Raw genomic sequence first — 20,826 nt, 5'->3', positions numbered from 1 at the left:
CTCTCCCTGTTGGCCACCAGGCAGAGCTGCTAGTTACGTACTCTAGGGTGGTAACATTTTGAAAGGCGAGGTCTCACCATGCCTGGGTTGTGGTACTGGAACCCAGGGTTCTGTGTATGCTCTGCAAGCATTCTAAACACCGAGTCACATCCCCAGCCAACAGCGCTCTCGCTTTCTCTCTCCATTTATTGGGGAGGGCGGGTAGCAAGGCACACATAAGCCAGTGTAGAAGTCAGAGGAAAACATGTGGGAGTCAGTTCTCTCCCACGTGGGTCCTAGGCACAGAACTCAGTCCTCGGTCTTAAACTAATGGAGTGGGGCAGGTGTGCTGGCCTGGCCCCCACGTCTGGCAGGAAATGAGACTTGAGAGGTAAGGAAGTGGGTGGAAAGAGCTGGAGATGGCTCCATGGGTAAGAGCACTAACTGCTCTTCCAGAGGACCTGGGTTCAATTCCCAGCACCACAAACCAGGCCTTTCAAAATGTTACCATCCTAGAGTACGTGACTAGCAGCCCTGCCTGGTGACCAGCAGGGAGAGAGCAGATCATGTCCCAGGAGCTCATGGGGTGACAAGGAAAGAAAGGTGTCCCAACACACTTTTACAGTTGACGGTGAGATGGTGCTCTGTAATGAGATCCGATGCCCTCTTCTGGTGTGTCTGAAGACAGCGCAGTGTACTTATAGATAATAAATAAATAAATAAATAAATAAATAAATAAATCTCTTTTAAAAAAATCCTGTTCCACCTTGTTAGAACTTGACAGAACTGGCTTTGGTAGGCATGCAGATGTCCACAATTCATAAAGCCCATACACATTAAAAAACAAACTTTCTGGAAGCAATGGTTGGGGGTGCAGAGTTTAAGTTCTTAGGCTGGCTGAGCCCTACTCCCCCAACCTAAGCCTGCTCCCCAAGTCTCTCCATCTTGTGGTCACTCTTTCAGAAAGAACTGTAGACAGATGGCCAGGGACGGCAGCTGAGACACCAAGAGCTGGTGGGAGGGCGGGTCCCTTACAGACTGGGCTACACAAGGTGACTAGGAAGGGTGTGGATCAGGAAGTGGGCTATACCTTCTCATACTGCATACGGGGACCCACCAGGCTGTCCCCAAAGGACAGAAGCCGCTACTGAAGTGGGCTCCGTAAATTCACCAGGATCAAGGTTCTGAAATCCTGTGGTTCTGAGTGCAGGCCACTTGACCTTGTCCCTGCTCTCAGAGGGCTGGCATTACAGGCCTCTACAACTGTACTCAGCTCAAGTGTCTTTCTTATCACTGGTTTTTTTGAGACAGAGTCTCCTGCAACCCGGACTAGCCCTGGACTCACTAGTAGCTGAAGATGACCTCGAACTCCTGAGTTTTTGTGCCACTGTCTCCCGAGAGGCATGAGCTGGCTTCCAGCTTGCCCTTTTGAGAGCACACTGCCTGAGCTTTTGTTGTTTTTGTTGTTTTGCAGACACAGCTGGGCCTTGGTCTCCCGCCTCCACTCTTGTGAGTACTGGGATCACCGGCCTGCTCTTCCAAGCTTGGCTCTACCCCGCCGGTCTCTACGGAGCCCTTTCTTTACCTGGAGAGAATAACCACAATTTTCAGGGGCAGTTTCAGTTGGCTGGCATTACATAGTAAATCTCCTGGCTGGAGACACTGAAGCGTCTACAAGCAGGCCCTGCCCCTCTCTCAGTAGGAGCAGCCTGGACACAGCCAAGAGGAAGGTGATAAGTACAAGGCTCATTTTTGTTCCCTCTGCGACAGGAAACGCCTTACCAATCGGCATTGTGTCAGCTGAGCTTTCTGCACTGGGCCTTCCTCAAAACCAGACCACAAGATACAAGGGTAGGTGGGGCAGGTGAGGAGACCACCTACTAGGTGTCAGCGCACTTGGCTAGAGGCAGGGTCACTGGGCAGCGGTAGAGGGTCTATTGGGCCATGAGTGTTGTAGTCCCGCTCCGCTGGCCTCCAACTGACAGCAATCCTCCTGTATCTGCCTACTGAGACTGGGTCAAATCCAGCCAGGACTGGTCTTGAACTTAGCAGAGAAAGCCCCAGCACTCCTGGCTACCCAGCCCCGCCCCTGCTGCACCCCAGCCCTGGCTTCTGTAGCAGTGGCACAGAACTCAGGTTCCTGTGCATCTAGGCGAGCACCCTACTGACACAGTCAGTCACAGTCACTGTCACATCCCAGCCACGACAACTTTACGGGTGGCTATGACCCTTTCCACTCCGCTGTCACCTACCAGCCTACCTAGGGCAGGCAGCCGTTACGTCACCCACCTGTAAATAAGCCATGTCTGACCCAGGGCAGTTCTACTCCCTGCTGTGGTGAGGGTAACGTCTCCAAAGGCCCACAGAATGAAAGCTTCATCTTGGCCCTGGTACCAATGGAAGATGCCAGAAGCTGGGGGGAGGGGGGGAGTTTGGTGAGAAGAAGATGGATGCTAAGAGGGTGTGGCCCCTGAAAGCAACATTAGCTCCTCTTGTTTCTCCTTCTGCTTCCTGGCTGCCCTGGGTGAGCAGCACCTCGAGGGCCTCTGTGCCGTCACTGAATACTGACTGTTGAGGCCTAAGAGCATTCTGAAGGACGGATCTCGGGTAAGGGAGGACTCTGTCCGCTGACTGGCTCTCTTAGGCCTCATGCTCCCATGGCGGCTGACCAGGAAACGGGCTGTACGGTGTATAAGGTCCCATGAGGGGCAGGGGAGCCAGCACACTTGCCCCTCATGTCCCCGGCCACCCTCAACGGGCATCATCTTCCACATCCTCCAGCAGGGACTTGAGGGCTCCCCGGTGGGGTGGCTCTGGCCTCAGAGTTCTCCTCATCTCCAACATGTGTGAGGGCTGGGCACAGCTCCCGCTCGACAAACCAGTGGTTTCTTCAGAAACACCAGAAGCGTGGCGAACCCCACCAGCCCACACCCACCTCCCCAGGTGCTCACGAAGACAGCGTGAAAAGAAGGAGTTTGCGTGTGAAAGGCATGGATGGATTTTATTTATTACCCTATATCTACAATCTGAGGTAAAATATAAGGAACACATAAAATGCCTATTTCTGCTACCGTGTGATATAATTTCCCATGGTGAACATCGTGGTGACGCTACTGAGAGCGGTGCCCTCACACCCTCTAACTGCTGAGAGCTGCTGCCTTATACAGTGGCATCGTCTGCGAGCTCCCACGTGGAGCCCCACAGAGGGCGAGGACACCAAGGTACCCCACTCCCCACCCTGGCACCGAGGCCAGACAGGTGGTTAGAGACAACCAACCAGGCAGACACAAGGCCAGCCTGACTCCACCCAGAGCACCCCAGGTCACTGCAGGTCCTGGTGGTTAGGGAGGGTTGAGTCATCCAGCTGCTCAAGCATGCACACCTGACCACTGGCCTCTGACCTTCTGGATACGCCCAGAAATTTACTTGCTGCAAAGTAACCTCGAGAGAGACTCCGAGGTCAGCCTCTCCAGTTGCACTCGGACGCACTGGCTGCTCACTGGCCGGCTTTGCTTTGAATGACAGTGAGGACAGAGGACTCATAATGGAACTCGGGAGGAGGCTTAGTCACATACACAGACAGCAGCCCTCCCCTGGGCAGGAGGGGGAGCTGAGTGCAAGATCACGGAACTGGTTTTCAATAGAAAAACTAACGCACTGACTAGCACAGGGGTTTCCTTCCCTGCGGAAGCCAAGATGCTCTGGAGGAATAGCTCACTGACGGGGATACGCCCCTCAGCCCAAGGCTCTGCCCGATGCATGAGAAACCCTAAGAGTCGTCCCTGCCATCCCCGCCTCCTTCCAGCACTGCTGCAAAATCCTTCTAGTGCATTCCCAAGCCAGCCAGGCACGCGCATCTCATCACGCTATGTAGTTCAATTCACAGAACTGCTGAGAAAGTAGACATTTCTATCTAAAAGTAGAAAAGAAGGTTTGTATAGAAGGTATTTCTGTTATACAAGTATATTACAGAGCTGGCCGGAGCGGGTCCGAAAGCTCTTCTCCACCACTCACGCCGGGAGCCGAACTGCAGAGAAACAGACAAGCAGGCAGGGGTGAGTCACATGACGGGGCCTGACCACCTCCTGTCACACACTCTGTAGCCATCTGATAGAAGTAGAAGCCCTGACGAAGTTGTGAAAGACGGGAAAGCCTGAGCCTGTGATCTGACAGGGTAAGGCACAGCCCACCATGGCAGAAGGCAGGCTGGGGCTGGGTCACACTGTGCAAGGCAGCAGCTGATGGGGCTGGGCTTGTGACTGGCCTAAGGAGGTCAGAGAGGAGGCAACCTTGGGACGCAGGCTCAAAACAAGCATGTCTCTTTCAAGGAAGACTACCCTACCCCACCCTGAGACAGGGTCTGACCACGGAGCCTGGCTGGCCTGGAACTCACAAGACACCCACCTGCCCCGCCACCTCACTTGACTCAGACACATCTCTGAGTGAGAGAAACCCCTGGGCCACCTGTCCCGAGGGTGGCCTCCCATCTCACAGCTAGAGCAGAGGGCTGTCTACACATTGGCTTGCATGGACGAAGGGCAGCTGGGGCAAGGCTCTTACCCTGGAGAGCCACGGTCTACCACGTGGGGTCTGGCTCCTGCTTGATCTGTGAGCTCCCATCTGTCTCTTTGATTTCTACAGAAGAAGCAAAGGGGTAACAGGGGGTTAACTGCTGGTGCAAACCTGCTTGCCAGTAAGGCCAGCCATGTGAACCTAAGATCTGCCTGAAACCCTCCGACGAGGCTTCTGCATAATGTGATTTTGTTATGGAATCCTGGGCCTTACAAATGCTTGCCAAGGGTTCTCTGTTGAGCCACATCCAGCTCATGACTTCATTTCCAAGTAACAGATTCCATATTGTTTTGTATTTACGGTCCTGTCCTGTCTAAGGTACAGGGACCGAGAATTTAGCCAGAGCCACACAGGGAGAACAGAGAGGAAGCCTGTCACAGTGTTCATGGAAGAAATCTTATCAGTGTGGGGCTGGAGAGATGGCTCAGCAGTTAAGAGCACTGGTTGCTCTTCCATGGGACCCGAGTTCAACTCTCACCATCTGTAACTCTTACTTCAGAGGGGGTGTCTGATGCCCTCTTCTGGCTTCCTTGGGTACTACATACACATATAAGCAGGCAAAACACCCACATATATATATCATATATATGATATATATTATATATATTAATATGTATATATTAATATATATATTAAACCCAATCAACTCACTAAGAAACTAAGACACAGAGCATGAGAGTAGGAACAGCACCGCCCTTACCTTCTGTTGCTGGAACTTCCAACTGGCTTGCCTCAGCTGATTCTAAAGAGAAACACATCAAGTGTCATTTGACCCGTTTTCAAAGGTTACTGTTTAAAGAGACTTGAAGGAGAGGAGGAGGAAGAGGAAGAACACCCAAGGACAGAAACAGCCTGACAACTTCCTTTTTATTGTAATTATTTGGTTATTTTGTCTGCGTGTGTGTCTGTACCGTGCATGTGTCTGATGCCTTAGGTAGCCCCTGGAGACAGAGTCAGAAGACAGTTAGTTCTAAGCTGCCATGTGGTTGCTGGGATTTGAACTCAGGACCTCTGGAAGAGTGGGCAATGTTCTTAACCACTGAGCCATCTCTCCAGCCCAAGCCTGTCAGCTTCTGGCCTCCACATGCGTGTGCACACATACCCCTGCCTAAGCACACACTTACACTGGCAGATGTCACGGCCTTGAGCGCCATGACGTCATGGATAACCTGGGATCATGGGTTTACACAGGGTGTGGCTTACAATTGCCACCCTGTAAAACTGAGTGTGTGCTCTGACGGTACGCAGGTACAGCATGAGCCTCGGGGGACTGGGGCAACCATGTAAGCAGTATGTACCCCCACTGCGCTCTCCTCACCTTGTATCACAGGGCCTTCAGACTCATTCTGATCAACCAGCTCTGTAACGAAAGGGGACAGACAGTTTAGATGGCTGTGACGTCTGACCAGGCTGAGTTTTGATTCTGTGCCTCTAGTGTAAGAGTGGAAGAGAGACGGACTTAGCAGGTAAAGGTGACTGCCTGCGAACCTGACAGACAGCTCAGTCACTGGGCCGGCCCCACACAACGGAAGGAGAGAAGTGAGTACACAAGTTGTCGTCTAACCACTGACCGGGAAATGACCCCAGGACCCCACATACAAATGAATAAATAAAAAAGGGGAAAGAAAAAGAAGGAAGGGACACCAATGGTCCTGGCTAGATGCCACCAAAATCATGACTTTCGCAGCAGCCAGCACACACTGAAGCCAGAGGCCTGCACAAGGCCAAGAGTGAGGCTGAGACAGGAGCCCACAAGCAGTGGCTCGCACCAGACTGCCCTTCAGAAATTAAAACCACACACAGAACAGGAGAGCTGGTCATGCTGTGAGACTCAGGAGGCAGAGGCAGGGGGATCTCTCTGAGTTCCAGGCCAGCCACAGTGATACGTAAGAGCTGTCTTTTAAAAGAAAGACAGATGAACTGAAGTTTGCAAGGAAAATTCAACAAAAAAAATCACTGTGTGTGTATGAAGTTTGTGTGAGCACACGTGCCACAGCGTGCATGTGAGGCCAGAGGGCAGCCCTGGGCCTGGGCCTCTCCTCCCTCCTGTACGTGAGCCTGGGGATGGAAGTCGGCTTTGCCAGTGGAGCCACCAGCTTCTGCCCCCGTCTTTGTGGGGATAGGGTCCCATGTGGCCCAGGCTGGCCTCAGACTCTCCACACAGCGGACTCCAGCCTGATCCTCCTGCTTCCGCCTCCCAAGCACTGGAACTGGGTTTCCTCCTTTGCGCCTGGCACGTTTGTGCCCTACAGTCCCCTGAACTCTGATGCATGGAGTTCAGGATAACAGCGGCCAAATGGCTTACTAAGCCAGGCAGGAAGTAGCTTTCCAAGTTCCCCCTAGAGTGAGCGAGCCTTTAGAACCGTCTCAGCCCACCCCCAGTTAACAAGTCCGACTAAGTGAGGACGAGGGAAGGGGCAAACAACACAGCCAGTGTCACAGGCAGGCAGGGCACTGGGGACGGGTGACACAATGGATGACCGATGTGTTATCTCGTAGGCTGCGCCTGCACCACACCCACAGACACTCACATGCCCTCCCAGATCCCCAGAAAAAAGACAAAAAAGCAAAGCTGCGTGGATACTCACGGTTATTAATCACCAGTCCTGGGAATGGTCTAGAGAGAAAAACAGATTGTATCACGGATGCTTCTGCTTTACATGACATTCGCTTATCGTGTTAATCTAGCCACTCACGGCCTACTCAGTAACCCTGGAGGAGACACACACGGTGCCCATGAGACAACGCCCTAGTGACAATGCCTCCTGTCCTGTTGTTAACTCGTGTCATACACAATGTGGTATCGGTTATTTGTAATTAATCGCATGTAGTATGTGGTATGTACAGTGCACAGCGGGTTAGGGGTTGGTTTGTCCAGACAGGGTTTCCTCTGTGTAGTCCTGCACAAACTGGAACTGACATCCACCAGTCTCCACAGCCCCTGGGATATGACTTAGCCTTGAGGCCTCCAGACTTGTTCTAATGACTAAGCAGGAAATGCTCACCTAATGACAGTGAACTTGATAAACTCAGCAGAATCTAAGATCCTTCTCATGGAGCTGATCTCCAGATAGCTGGGGGCTTTGAAGGACACCCCCGGGGGCATGCCATCGACCACCACGCAGCCAGGGTTGATGGTGATTTTCCTGTAGGGGACCTTCACGGGGAAGCCCATCCCAATAGCTTCACCTGCAGAGAGACAGACAGCACAGGGCCATGACTGTCACCCTCAGGCCAACCTGAGACACAAAGCTGGCTCTGCGTCACTAGCTCCCTCCACTTATGAACTCACCAAACTTTCGGCTGAAGAGGTCGTTGACTTGCTCCCGAAGCTGCCTGGCCTTCTCGACTTTGGAGAGTCGTTCGTTGTCGTCATCTAGAAAACAGGGGTTGGGGGGGAACACACGGGCATGAGCTCGCATGTCTCCTAGGGAGAACTTCTAAGGCAGGCATGGTGGGTGGCCAAACTAAAAACGATCTGCCTTTTCTTTACAGATTTCTGTATGTGTCTGGGCCTGGGCGTCTTGCCTGCCCGTGTGACTGTTTACCGTGTGTGCCCAATGCAGCCAGCAGAGGGTGCTAAACTGACAGAGGGAAGCTTAGGTGAATCTGACAACACGGTCCACAATGTGAGCTGTCCCAAAGCACCGAAGCAGCCCAGAAACAGGACTGCACAGGCAGAACTGTGTACCTGGGATTGTCACCTGAATGATGTTAAGATCTTCCACACCTGAGGCTGTCGTATTGACACTGGGGGATGAGTTCGTCTTCCCTGAAAGCAAAACTGAATGTTAGGGTTCAGACAACACGTAACAGTCAAAAATGTCTCTGATGACCCAACGCTGGCTTGTTGCCGTCAGCCACGATCTGGCTGCTGTCTGGCCCAGTGGGGCTGGTACTTGCACACTGCTTTTCTTCTAGTAAGACACTAAAGATGGCAGACTGACTGGTGCGCCCATCTTCCTGTTCTGTTGTGTCTTTGTGTGTAGCCGAACCCTGTGCACAGCGTTAGCTGCTTCAGAACTAATGACTGCCCAAAAGGTAGGCTACCATGGGTGCTGCTTTCAAAGGACACTCACTCGGAGGGCTTTTGGAAGAGGTGCTCTCTTTGATGGCCGTCTCGAACATCTCAGGTCTACAAGCAAGAAGAAAAAGGCATGGGCTGGTTAACCCAGAGCAAGGTACCCAGGGAAGATGCAGCAGGATGGGGCCTGCAGCTCTGCAACAGGCAACCCTGGGAAGAAACCTTGGTGCATGAGGAGTATGTCCAGGAGGACCAATGACACTGATTGATGTCTACTGCTGTTGGACCTGCCAGGTGGCAGCATGTCCTGAGACTTGGTAGAGAGCCAAGCGCAGGAACAGCAAACAGATATGCCTGCCGCCTGGGTATATGCGTGAAGAGCAGGCGTGGAAACAACACTTTCCACAAAATAATCATGAACTAAATAAGAGGCTGTGGTGTCTGCACGTGTGCTGGTGCACAAGCCTGTGCATGCACAGAGGCGGGGGGGGGGGCACCATGTCCTCCACTACTCTCTTTCAGGCAGGATCTCTCCTGGAACCTTCAGCTCACATTCCCATCCCTGGGCAGTAGGTGCCGATATCCCTCCATCTTGGTCCAGCCCCCAGCACTAAGGTTATAGGCTCAAGATTACTCCAGATTATGTGGGAGCTGGCATCAGAATTCAGGGTCTCAAAGTTGTGCGGCAAGCACTCTTGACCACTGGGCTGTCTCTCTGTCCCTACAGTAACTCAGTCCCTTGAAGAGCTACTTCAACTCAGGCTACCACATTGCCAACCCTGCTGACCCAGCCCACAGACGGCCTCCCCGGCTAAGGTTCTTACTTTTTAATGATGAACTTTATCTTGGCCTTGTTCCGGAGGATCTTCTCCAGCCTTGGAATGCCAAAAGTGGATGGTCTTCGGAAGGGCACGCCCTCGGGTAAGCCTTCTACGTAGAAGTCCTCTGGGAAGGACTCAAATAGCGCAAACGGTACTTTCACAGCCTGCTTAAGGCCAAGAGCTTCCCCTGTAACACATGGCGACTCTTGTTCTGAAGCACGTCTTAGAAAAGGCATTTGTAACATTCTGTTGCAGCTACAAAACCATGCTTATTTGAAAAACCATGGGGTTGGGGATTTAGCTCAGTGGTAGAGCGTTTGCCTAGCAAGCGCAAGGCCCTGGATTTGGTCCCCAGCTCCGAAAAAAAGAGAAAAAAAAAACATTTATTTTAATTTAATGTTCTGGGAATTCTTTTTTTTTTTCCTGCTTAGCAAGCGCTCTACCACTGAGCTAAATCCCCAACCCCTGTTCTGGGAATTCTTGATACTCAGTTACATGGGCAGAAATGGAAGGTCAAAACCAACACATTTCCAAAGCCGCAGTGTAGACGTCAAACTCACATTGCTGCTATCAGGGAACTTACTCCATAGCTCTCCAAAGCAGACCTACCGCACTTTTCATTGAAGAGATTCTCCACTTTCTGCTTCAGGTCTGTGATCTTAGCGTTCCAGGCCTCTGTGGGAGAGCAACAGGCCAGTCAGCAAGGCTTTCCCAGGGTGAGGGCTGGCATTTCTCACCGAGTGTTTCATTTAATGTGTTTGTTTGTTTAGGTTTCTTGAGACAGGGCTTCTCTGTGTAGCCCTGGCTGTCCTGGAACTCACTCTGAAGACCAGGCTGGGCTCGAACTCAGAGCTTGGCCTGCCTCTGCCCCCTGAGGGCTGAGGTGAAAGGAGCCTGGAACACCCCTGCTCTCATCTTATCTCTGCTTTCGAAGCTTTACAAAGCACAGGACAAACGAGCAGGTCAGGGCCTTGTGTGCTTGCTGGAGGCAGAGGCTGTGGAACAGGGCTTTCATGTAAGTACACATGTCAGGGGTGCTGAGCACGCCCTCCTCCCCCACCCTCTCCTGATCGTCACTGTGCCCAGACATCAGGCTGGCACTGTCATCACTGTCGAAGCCTTTCCTAACTTGGTATTTTATTAGTCACTGTTCTCTGTCATCCTCTGATTGGTCAGTGAAGGGCTGGACAGCTACAGCTGGGCAGGAGAGAAGGAGGAGGGACTTCCTGTCCTAGCCAGGGGTCCCAGGTGGAGAGAGTCACCGCGAGGTCTCAAAAGAGGGAGGTGCCAGAGAAAGACTACGATGGCAGGTAACGCCTTGTGCTGGGCTGTGGCTGGCAGGCCAGCACAGACAGGTTATTGGAGCAGACCAAACCCACACACCTTAGTGCCCAGAAGGTTATAATAAATCTCCCAGGTGTCCGTGTCATTAATTCAGAGCCAAGCCGGATGCTGAAAAGCTCTGAACTTTTGCACCTTCCTTTGTTTCTCTCTTCCTTGCTTATTAGTCCCGTGTCCCAGAACCAGCTTCACAGATTACTCTAAGTCTCTATACAATAAACACACAGGTTTTTAATACGGTGGCTTTGCCTGCCCCTCCAATACTCATGTAATTCAACTCAGCTGTTTAACTCCGGTGCCCTTGCACATGGCCTGTAGGAAGAGACTCGCCCACGGCACAGAACAAAGCCAGGGCATCAAGGGCTCGTGCTGCACGTTTACCCTCAGACACACTGACTCTACCAAGGAAAGCCACGCCTCGCTGACATGGTGTGTTAATTCTCTATTTACCAAAGGAAAACTCTCTCCCTCGAGGCTTGAAGGGAACGTTTGAACCGTTGGTCTGGGTAGGAGTTCGAACGGTAGAGGTCTGAGGACTGTTGTTGTTGGGGCCTAGATAAAATTCAAAGGAAAACCAAGGTTACCGTGTGCGTGTACCAGAATACAGCCTTGGTACTGGAAACACGACCATGCACAAGAGCATGCACTAGCACGAATATACTCATGCATCAGAAAGCAAAACATCCATAAACTTAGCATCGCCACAGGGGCTTTTCAGACATAAGACCTCACGTGCACACACGTTACTTCGTTCAGACAACTGTAACATCTCACCTTCCACAGTGACCTCGATTTCAGGGACCTTGGAGTTGCTCCCAGGGCTTCGTGGTCGTTTCGGGGACTGCAATGCTATAAGGCAAATTGCAAGGTTACCTTTGCAAGCTGTGAAAGATACAAAGGGCTACTTTATACAAGCAGAGCGTTAAGTCATCCAGTTCCGTTCTTTTTAAAAAGAGAGCGGAAGGAAGCATTAACGGGCAGCATGACCCTCCGCATGAGCACCGACAAACAAAGCAGGACAACAGCGTCCAATGAAGTGACAAGAAAACGGAAGAAAGACGAGAAATAAAACAAAGGCCACAGTGGCAACAAGCTCAACTCAGGGCAAGATGGGAGAGTGGAAAAGCACTCGGTGTGTTCATGCCCCGAGCGAGGCTCAGCCCCTTACCTTTAGTGTTGATTTTGCTAGCCATCCCAGGAGGCAAGTAGGACACAACTAGCTCGGGCCTAGAGAGAGCATACAGTGTGTCACTCTCCATACAGCACACAGCCAGAACCACTTCTCAACAATGAACACACATGTGTATTCATGGTTTCCATGACATCCGTTTGTCTGTCTATATACCATGTGCATGCCTGGTGTCCGTGGAGGTCAGAAGAGGGTGTTGGGTCCCCAGGACTGAAGACAGATGGGTGTGAGCTGCCATGTGGGTCCTGAGAATTGAACTCAGGTCCTCTAGAAGAGCAGCCAATGCTAGCCCGAGCATCTGCAGTAGTTGATAACAGTGGCAACCATAGGCTCATTTATTTGGATGCTCGGCACCAAGAAGTGGCCCTATTTGAGAAGGATTAAGAGGTACTTATGGGGGTAGGTGTGGCCTCTGGGGGGCATTGTTTCAAAAACCCACACCAAGAACAGAGTCTGTGTCTGTCTGTCTGTCTCTCTCCTTGCTTTCAGATCAGGATGTAGCTCAGCTCCTTCTCCAGCATCATGCTTGCCCTGTCTGCTGCCATGCTCCTCCCCAGGCTGCTGCTGCTGCTGCTAATGGAATATGCCTCTGAAACTAAAAGCAAGCCCCCAATTAAATGCTTCCTATTACCAGCATTGTCTTGGTCATGTGTCTCTTCATAGCGAAAGGACAGTAACACATTGGTACCAGGAGTGGGGTATTGCTGTGACAGGCCTGACCATGCTGCTTGCTAGCACAGTGTAACCTCTAGTAGAAAAGCAGCTGAATGCTTTAATTAGGGCTTAGTGGGCCACACTAGGAGGGCATGGAAGACAGGACTTAGGGTGAGGTAAACTGCGGGTCCAGCTCAAGAAGTTTCAGAGGGGAAGAATAGTGCTGTGGTCATTTTTTGCCCTTGTCTGAAAAATCTGCCTGAGCTTAAGTTGCAGAGTCTTGGATGAATGGTGCAAGCAGAGGGGGTTGCCAGCCACCGAGTACTGGCGGTGCCCGTGGTGACTGGTAACCCTCTATGCCCATCTGTAATGGAGAGGAGCAAGCTGGACAGAGAGAAATACAAAGTGTACAGCTTGGTGAGAAAGGGTCAGCAGGAAATGCACTGAACCCAAGTCCTGTGCTCACAGAGATACAACATCTATGCCAGGGGGAATAAGGGAGTGGGACCCCTGGGCAAGACCCCACCAGCTAACCTCCAACTGCAAAAAGGAACTAAAGAAGAACCTGGCAGCCTTAGAGTCAAGGATACAAGAGAGGGATCTCCCTCCACGGCTAAGGAAAGCTGCAGAGGTGGTCGTGTGACAGGGGTACCCCAGTACAGAGCCCCAGAGGGGATGAAGGTGTTGGGATCCAGCATGGTTGGACACCAGCAGTCAAAAGCTGCAAACCAGTGTGGAACCAGCCCAAGGGAGAGAGGTGCGCTGCAGCCACAAAGCTACAAAGACTTAGGGACCTGAAGAGCGCTCGCTTGCCTGCTCGCTCGGACAGCAGACGTGGAGATGCTGGGTTTCAGTCTTGCCTTGCTCCAGTATTCCCTCACTCTGCCCCTCGTCCCGAGGAATGGTGTGTACACCCTGTGCCATGGAAGTTCTTCCTCTGTTCTTGATTTTACAGGGGTTGCCATGAGCCTCAGAAGATGCTGAACTTAAGAATTTTAAATAGCGTTGAGACTCTTGCAGACTATGGGGATCTTGGAAGTCAGGCTAATTGTATTTCTGCATTATGCTATGGCTAGAAGCCCATGGGGCCGGGGAGTGGAACACGGCAGTGTGAAAAACGAGCTCATGTATCACGAGGATTCAGCGGGGACTGAGTGTGAACTGACACAGAGAGGGAGTGCTCGGTCACCAAGGAGCGACACTGCTGGTACGAAGAGGTGGGTACTGGGGTTTTAAAAGCCCGTATTAGGCCCACTGCGTGTGGATCAGCTACTTCTCCAGCGCCATGCCTGCCACCATGCCTGCCACTGTGTTCCCAGCCTTGGTGACAATGGACCAAGCCTCTGAAATCGTAAGCAAGATCCTGGCTAAATGCTTTCTCTCACAATAGTCGCCTTTGTCATCGAGTGTCTTCCCCACAATAAAAACGAGACTAAGTCTGTTAGTCTCTCTGGCTCCCATAGCACCTTTTAAAATAGCAGATCAACACCAGACCAAATCCTCCCACCAGCAGACAGCGTGGGCTTTGGCTGGAGGGGGTTCAGGGGAGCAGTGAGTGCCTCGAATCCCAGTGAGGGGCTAGAACTTCAGCGGCCTGTGTGGCCCTGGGTTTAATCCCTGGGTCAGCAAAGCTTGGTGTCCTGAACCTGCGCTGTGACAGAAATGCACAGGGATGGATGGCAGTCACTTCTCTCTCCAACTCAGGAAGTCAGGACCAGGATGAGGCCCTTGCAGAGGCACTGGCCTAGCTGGGACCATGGCCAATGGCCGTGGGGAAAAGGACAACTTACTTTTTAACAACAAACTTGATCTTATTGCTCCCACGGACAATCCTCTCAAGGCGTGGAATCCCAAACCAGGTAGGGCTTCGGAAGGGGATCCCCTCAGGGAGCCCTTCCACATACAGAAATTCTGGGTTGGATTCGAACACAGGATACGGCACCTTCACAGCCTCTGTGAGGCCAAGAGCTTGAGCTGAAAGACAAAGAGAAGCTAGCTCGTGGGCACGGACTTTCACACGGGAATACTTCCGCTTGTATCTGTAATCAAGCAGGTATTGCTTCCTTACAATCCAACCACGCAGCCACTCACTAAGATCTAGCTTGGTCTGAAGCTAGCGGAAGGAAACAATAAAAAATGCTGGCACTGGAGAGACAGCAAAGAAATCAAGAGCGCCTGCTGCTCTTGTAGAGGACCTGGGATCCTGTTCCCAGCACCCACATGGTGCCATCCATAACTCCACTTCTATGCATCTGATGCCCTCTTCAGACCTCCACAGGCATTAGACACACATCGTGTACATGCATACATGTAGGCAAGACACCCACACACATACAATAAAATTTAAAAACAAACAAACCTAGAATCAAAAAAAAAAAAAAGGAATTAAATTATACCATTACACTTTTGAAAATCAGTGATTTTGTTTTGTTTTTTTAGGGCAGGCTCTTAGTATTACACCAGGCTGGACTTGAACTAATCAATCTGATAGTAATCCTCCTGCCTTAGTGTTTCAGGATATTTGATCACACTGTGAACCCCCAGATTATATTATTTACTGATAAAAAAGCCATCTCTAGTTGTGGTGGCTCAGTCCTTAGCATAGACCTTTAATCCCACACGATGAAGGTAAAGTTAGATTGCAGAAGGAAGCAGCCATGCTTGAAAGTGAGTCCTAACTGAGTGGCAGACAAAGTGACGAATCAGAGAAAGATTTGGCAGAATAGGACATGCCCACCTCTCATGAGAACAGAGAGAAAGAGAGACTACTTAAGAGACAGCAGCATGGAGAGAGAAAGGAGGGAGTTTTTCTCGGACAGTTTTACAGAGACAGGGTAAAGAGAGAAGGAGCCAGAGACTGGAACAGATCACCAGAGTTAGTGTGAGGCCAAGCAGAGCAATTCTGTTGAACCTGAGAGAATTAAATCAGTCAACTTGGAGAGGAGTTTGGGCCAGAACGGCTGAGTTGACCAGCTAGCCAGAGACCAGAAAGAACTAGTTAAGAGGGAGCTTTTTCCCCAGAAAGTCTCAGAGGCTAAAACACTCTAGGCCAAGATTAGATTGTGTGGAGTCCGGAAGCTTCCAGCTCTAGGCCTAGGTTAGCAGACAGAGGCAGTTACAGTTACATCAAGAAAGTAAAAGGATAATTTTACACCTCAGCCTCTCAAGAGCTAAGCTTAGAAGCATGAACCATCAAACCCAGAAAACAAGCAGTACTTTAAAAACAAATTTCTCTTAAAATAAACGCATTTTACTTCCTGTGCATGTATGCATCCCATGCATTCCTGGCCCCCAAGAGACCGGAAGGAGGCAGTTCCCCTTGACCTGGAGCTGAGGCCGCCCGAGAGCCGTCCCTATGGGTGCTCAGAACCTAAAGCAGACATTCTGGAAGAGCAGCCAGTGTTCTTAACTACCTGGTCGCTTTCCCGCTCATGAACAGTACTTTTAAAAACACTTAAACATTTTCAGAGCAGTCAACAGCCAGGTTATGAGAAAACGTGTTTGAGGCAGAAGCGAGCCACTAAACGCAACATGGGGCTGACAGCTGAGTTACCCTGCTGTCCTGCAGGCCTGAATCTTCCCGGAAACTCTGTGGATGCCCCAGCTGAGAGCTCCCAGAAGCACTGGGCTCAAGACCCTCAGAGCAGATATTAACAGTAGAGAGAGCCCTCCCCGCCATCCTTTCTTCTCCACGGCTGACTACGGCAGGGTGAAACCTGCTCTGAGCTGAGAAACTCAGGACGGTTCCCTGGAAGCAGGAGCAAGCGACGAAGCCCCCATGCCACCCAGGAGAGGTGCACAGTGACGCTAAGGGTCTCCCTGTCACCCCCACTGTGACACCGGAGGAAACAGGAGCAGAGCGATGGTTTATGGGGCGAGCTGACCAGCAGGGGAGAGTTAAGGCTGGTTCTCTGGAGCCTCCTCCACTACGTTCTCAACTCCACAGACTAGTTCAGAACATGGCCACTGTCTGCAGACTGGGCAGAGCCACGACTCCACTTACCAAACTTCAAGTTAAAGATCTCCTCCACCTGCTTGCGGAGCTTGGTGATCCTGACGTTCCAATCTTCCTTGACTGGAAAGAAGCAAAACCAAATGTAACCAGTAATGCTCTTCCCAGGACCGACGGACGCGATTCACAAACTCCGGGAGGAGAGACTCCCCTTCCCTGAGACTGATGCCAAGTCCTCACCCACAGTGGGACTTGGCTGTTGCCACCCTGAAGCTGGAGCTCCAGTCACCTTTGCACTGTGCTGGCCACAGGACCAGGTAAGTGAGGCCCACAGAGGGGCCGGGAGGTCCCACACTGAACTGTGGCTAACAGGGAGGTGCGACTGGTGGGAGCTTTCCATTACATGGTTGACCATAACATCTGAGGGCTTTACAAATTCAGAAAAGCATGCGTGCACTAAGGAGAAGGAGGAAGGAGGGTTATAGCCAGCGTAGGCTACACAGTCCCTGTCCTGAGCATCGGAGTATGTATGAGCACCTCTGACGTGGCAGTCTGACACCCAGGGTGCAGGGGGCTGGCATACTTGTGAAACTCCTGTGGTTTTTATGGTTGGGTGAGAAAGTCTTACAACAGCCTATAAACACAAAAACATCAGATAGGGATTTTGTTTGTTTGTGAGACAGGGTTTCTCCTTGTAGCCCTGGCTGTCCTAGAAATCAGTATATAGACCATATTCTCAAATACATAGAGATCCTCCTGCCTCTGCCTCCCAGAGTGTTGGGATAAAAGGGATGCAACCCTACTCCCGGCATAGGAAACCGCTTTTATGAAGTGGTTCTTGTGGGAGTGCGGCGCACTGCCAGGATGCAGTGGGCCGTGACACGAAGACCAAGGACTGGAGGGAGGGGCTGACTGTTGCAGGGCTACCTCCCCAAGCACAGTGTGGCTTTCTTTTGCCACCTCAAACCCAGACCAGCTGTGACTGCCTCTGTGTGTCACTAGGCCTAGGAACAGCAGGGGAAGGGGAGGAGCAGCAGATCCCGCCACTCACCCCCTAGTGTCCCACCTGCACATGGCCAAGCAAATGTTGCAGGCACTAAAGTTGGCTGCAGATGGGGTCTGAAAGATGGGGCTCCCCGAATGACCCCTACTTAATAGCAAGCCCTCGCTGGAGCTCCCATAGAAGAGAATAAACCTGCTGATTCACCGACCTGGACTTGTCTCTGTGCTCTGTTGCTCACCCTCCAGTATTTGGGGCCAATAGTAAACCAACTCCCCAGGGAAGGTCACATAATACTCTTAATTTGATTTTGTTTAAAAATAAAAACTCTCGGGAATAAAGGGGGGAAGGATTCCCATACTTCTCAAATATCAGAAAAGCTAAGGGAGAGGGAATTTACATTTAAATTCCTATCTTAAGTAAGGAAGGTCCCCGAGAGCCTGCTGGGTGAGGCTGACGGCTTTCCCTTTCCTTCACAGTGCACGCTGCACTTCTCCTATCTGCCTGCTCACCACGGTCCTAGAAACTCACACAAACCAAAACCTCACCAACAAAACCACTTTCTAATCAGAAATAAGCACCATCAGGCTGGTGTAGCTCAGCAGAGAGAGGGTGCCTATCATGTATCAGTACCACAAAAACAAACCAAACAAGAACACAAAATATGCCATTTCTCAACTTCTTGTACCCTGATACACTGGTCGGCCTTCGGCACTCGCTCCAGGTACTCTGAGATGGAGAGGACTCAGGACTCAGGCGTGACATTAGCTCACACGCTGTACCCAAGTAACAGCAGGATGACCAGCCACTCACACTTCAGCCTATCAAAGGCACAGTTGGGATCCCCGCTCTTCTGCTTTAGCGGGGAAAGTTTCTAACACAGGCCAGATTGAAATATGTGGCAAACTTTGGCCCAGCCCTCCTGGTGAAGGCTTCGTGGGAGGCACATGCTCATGTCTGGCTGCTTCTACAGACTGCTCTCGTCTCAGCAAATCGCACCAGACATTTCTCTCTATATGTAAATTTCTCTCTCTACATATAATCCTATTCCATACAAATGTCTGTGTGCCTGAATGAATGGATGTATATATGTTTATAACACATGAGTGCAGAAGTCACAGAGGTCAGAGAGGGCATCAGGCCCCCAGGAGCTGGAGCTGCAGGCCTTTGTCCTGTGGAAGAGCAGTGTGAGCTTAAACACTGAGCCCCGTCTCCACAGCTCGCTGGGCTTGCTCGCTGGGCTTGCTTGCTGGGCTTGCTTACCAGTTTGCAAGCTTAGTTAGGAGAACGAGCCTTGCAGGAACAAAGATTAAAGTCTGAACATTTGCACTGACAGTGTTACTGGCCAGATGCGGCGCCTGCGCAGGTAAAATGTGGTGAGCTAGGATCAAACTTCCAGTGGCAATGCACACCTTTGACCCCAGCATTCGGGAGGCAGAAGGATATCTCCGAGTTTGTGGCCAGCCTGGTCTACAGAGCTGTCACCTCAGCTATTTCAGAGGCCAATCCAAGAGAATCACAGGTTCAAGCCCAGCCTCTGCTACAAAGGTTAGTCTGAGCAACTTAGGGCGGGCGAGTCTATCTCAAAACAACAAGGGAAAAGTGGTAGAGCTCTTGCCAAATGTGAGGCACTGCGCTCAGGTCCCACCAATATGGAAAAATATTTTTTCAAGAAATTTAATTATTTAAATCAAAGAAGGCAGGAAGGAGGAAGGGATTTGGTGTAACCGTACCTGGCGTATTCGTCCGTGGCTGAGTCACCTCAGTTGTACTGTGAGTCAGCAGTTCTGGTCTGTGAAAGTGTTATCGACATTAGTGGTTAGAGCACTCAGGAGCAGTGTCAAGGTCTCCCACGGAGCTGGACACAGTCAACTATTTTTACATATGGCCCATTCCGCCTTCCAGTGCAAGGAAATGAACCATACTGGCGGCTGTTCTGAAAACAGCAAGTTCTACATTCAGGTGGAATATGGGGTCTCTGTAGAAATAAATGTACACCAGTCGTGCCTGCCACCTCCTGCCCTACCAGAACTGGACATCTGACACACCTCAATCCTGACAAACACTCCAAAACACTGCCCCAAATAACAAGGCAGAAGGAAGCCCTGGCAACTGCTCCGGGAGTGAGTGACGACAGCCTTCTGTGTCTGCTCCCCACACACACCACCCACTTGTAACATGTCTTTCAGGCGGCAGCCAGTGCAAGCACGGCACAATACTCTTATGTGTCACGTTCCTCCTCGACCGCTGTCCCGGAGATGGAAAGTCCTGCTCTAGGCCATACACCGGCGACCAGCCTAGAAGCGCCCGCCCGCTCACCCACCCTGCGTCCTAATGCTCTGTCTCACTGCCCTGGGACAAGAGTTATGATCACAAGACAGAGCTGTTCTTGAGACCCACTCTGTAAATCTCAGCCCTCACTAGAGAGACCCCTGCTCAGCCAGTTCATGTAAACACTGAGTTTAAGTATACAGAGGGAGGGCCACTTAGGAGGAAGAGATCCACTGTCATCAAATGGGTCTTTAATCAGGAAAAAAAGAATCTTTTAAAATCTGTTCCACAGATCTTACCTCTTGATAACAAATTTAATTCGATTGCCCACTTGGATGATTTTTTCCAGTCTTGGGATTCCATACCATGAGGGGCTTCGGAAAGGAATGTTTTCTGGAAGTCCTTCCACATAGAGATCATTGGGATAGGCCTCGAATTTTTGGTACGGTACAGCCTTGGCTTCTGTGCTTCCCAAGGCCTCAGCTGTGGAAAAGGAGTTCAAGTCAGGAGACTCAGGCTGAGGTCACACATGAGAACACCCCCAAGTGCAAAGCTTCAAAGATTGTAACTAAAGTACAAAACTAGCCGCCATGTGTGTGAGCCTGCAATGCCAGCACTCAGGAGGCCGAGGCAGGGATGGAGTTCCAGGTAAGTCCAGGCCGAAGGGTTTGGGAGGGAGAGGAAGACAGGGAAAAAAGGGAGATGGGAAGAGAGGGAGGAGAATAGGGGAGAGAGAGAGACAGCAACCAACCATGTGGGGGGTCATTAAAGGCATTTACTGATTTCTAGTCTGAAACTACATCCAAACAGCTTTTAAAAGAAATATTCAAATGACTGACAGCAAACTAGCAGCCAGCCAGTCCCTGGATCCTGTAGGTGACCTCTGCATATTCTGCAGCCTGGTAGCTGCTCAAGGCAGGGCTTAACCAGCCCGAGTTCCTTTGTTATTGATGGACTCTTCCTTTAGGAAGACTTATTAGGACTTTAAGTCTTCTGTCCTAATTTCTCTGTTCACCTGTGCGC

General features: G+C 51.1%; 1 protein-coding gene across 26 annotated transcripts in view; it reads right to left on the bottom strand.

Annotated features, from left to right (window-relative positions):
- Nucleotides 1-2,953: 2,953 nt before the first annotated feature.
- Gtf2i (general transcription factor II I) overlaps nt 2,954-20,826 on the bottom strand; it is a 75,334-nt gene continuing 57,461 nt past the window's right edge. For 23 of the 26 annotated variants that reach the window (XM_063271417.1, XM_063271421.1, XM_008769141.3 and 20 more), the window contains 18 exons: nt 20,103-20,286; nt 19,266-19,324; nt 16,584-16,655; nt 14,371-14,554; nt 11,906-11,964; nt 11,512-11,586; nt 11,188-11,289; nt 10,006-10,071; nt 9,400-9,583; nt 8,631-8,686; nt 8,243-8,323; nt 7,844-7,927; nt 7,557-7,740; nt 7,140-7,168; nt 5,870-5,911; nt 5,252-5,293; nt 4,540-4,614; nt 2,962-4,006 (listed from right to left, as the gene is read on the bottom strand). In XM_063271417.1, the coding sequence (XP_063127487.1) occupies nt 4,556-4,614; nt 5,252-5,293; nt 5,870-5,911; nt 7,140-7,168; nt 7,557-7,740; nt 7,844-7,927; nt 8,243-8,323; nt 8,631-8,686; nt 9,400-9,583; nt 10,006-10,071; nt 11,188-11,289; nt 11,512-11,586; nt 11,906-11,964; nt 14,371-14,554; nt 16,584-16,655; nt 19,266-19,324; nt 20,103-20,286 (1,562 nt within the window). In that variant the 3' untranslated portion in view covers nt 2,962-4,006; nt 4,540-4,555. Of the gene's footprint in view, nt 4,007-4,539; nt 4,615-5,251; nt 5,294-5,869; nt 5,912-7,139; nt 7,169-7,556; nt 7,741-7,843; nt 7,928-8,242; nt 8,324-8,630; nt 8,687-9,399; nt 9,584-10,005; nt 10,072-11,187; nt 11,290-11,511; nt 11,587-11,905; nt 11,965-14,370; nt 14,555-16,583; nt 16,656-19,265; nt 19,325-20,102; nt 20,287-20,826 lie in introns of all 26 variants that reach the window. The other 3 variants (NM_001401209.1, NM_001401210.1, NM_001001512.3) reach the window with 1 other exon arrangement.

Source organism: Rattus norvegicus, chromosome 12 (genome assembly GCF_036323735.1).
Source record: "Rattus norvegicus strain BN/NHsdMcwi chromosome 12, GRCr8, whole genome shotgun sequence".
NCBI lineage: Eukaryota > Metazoa > Chordata > Mammalia > Rodentia > Muridae > Rattus > Rattus norvegicus.
The sequence above is the reverse complement of the archived record's forward strand: the minus strand, read 5'-3'. Positions and strand labels throughout refer to the sequence as shown.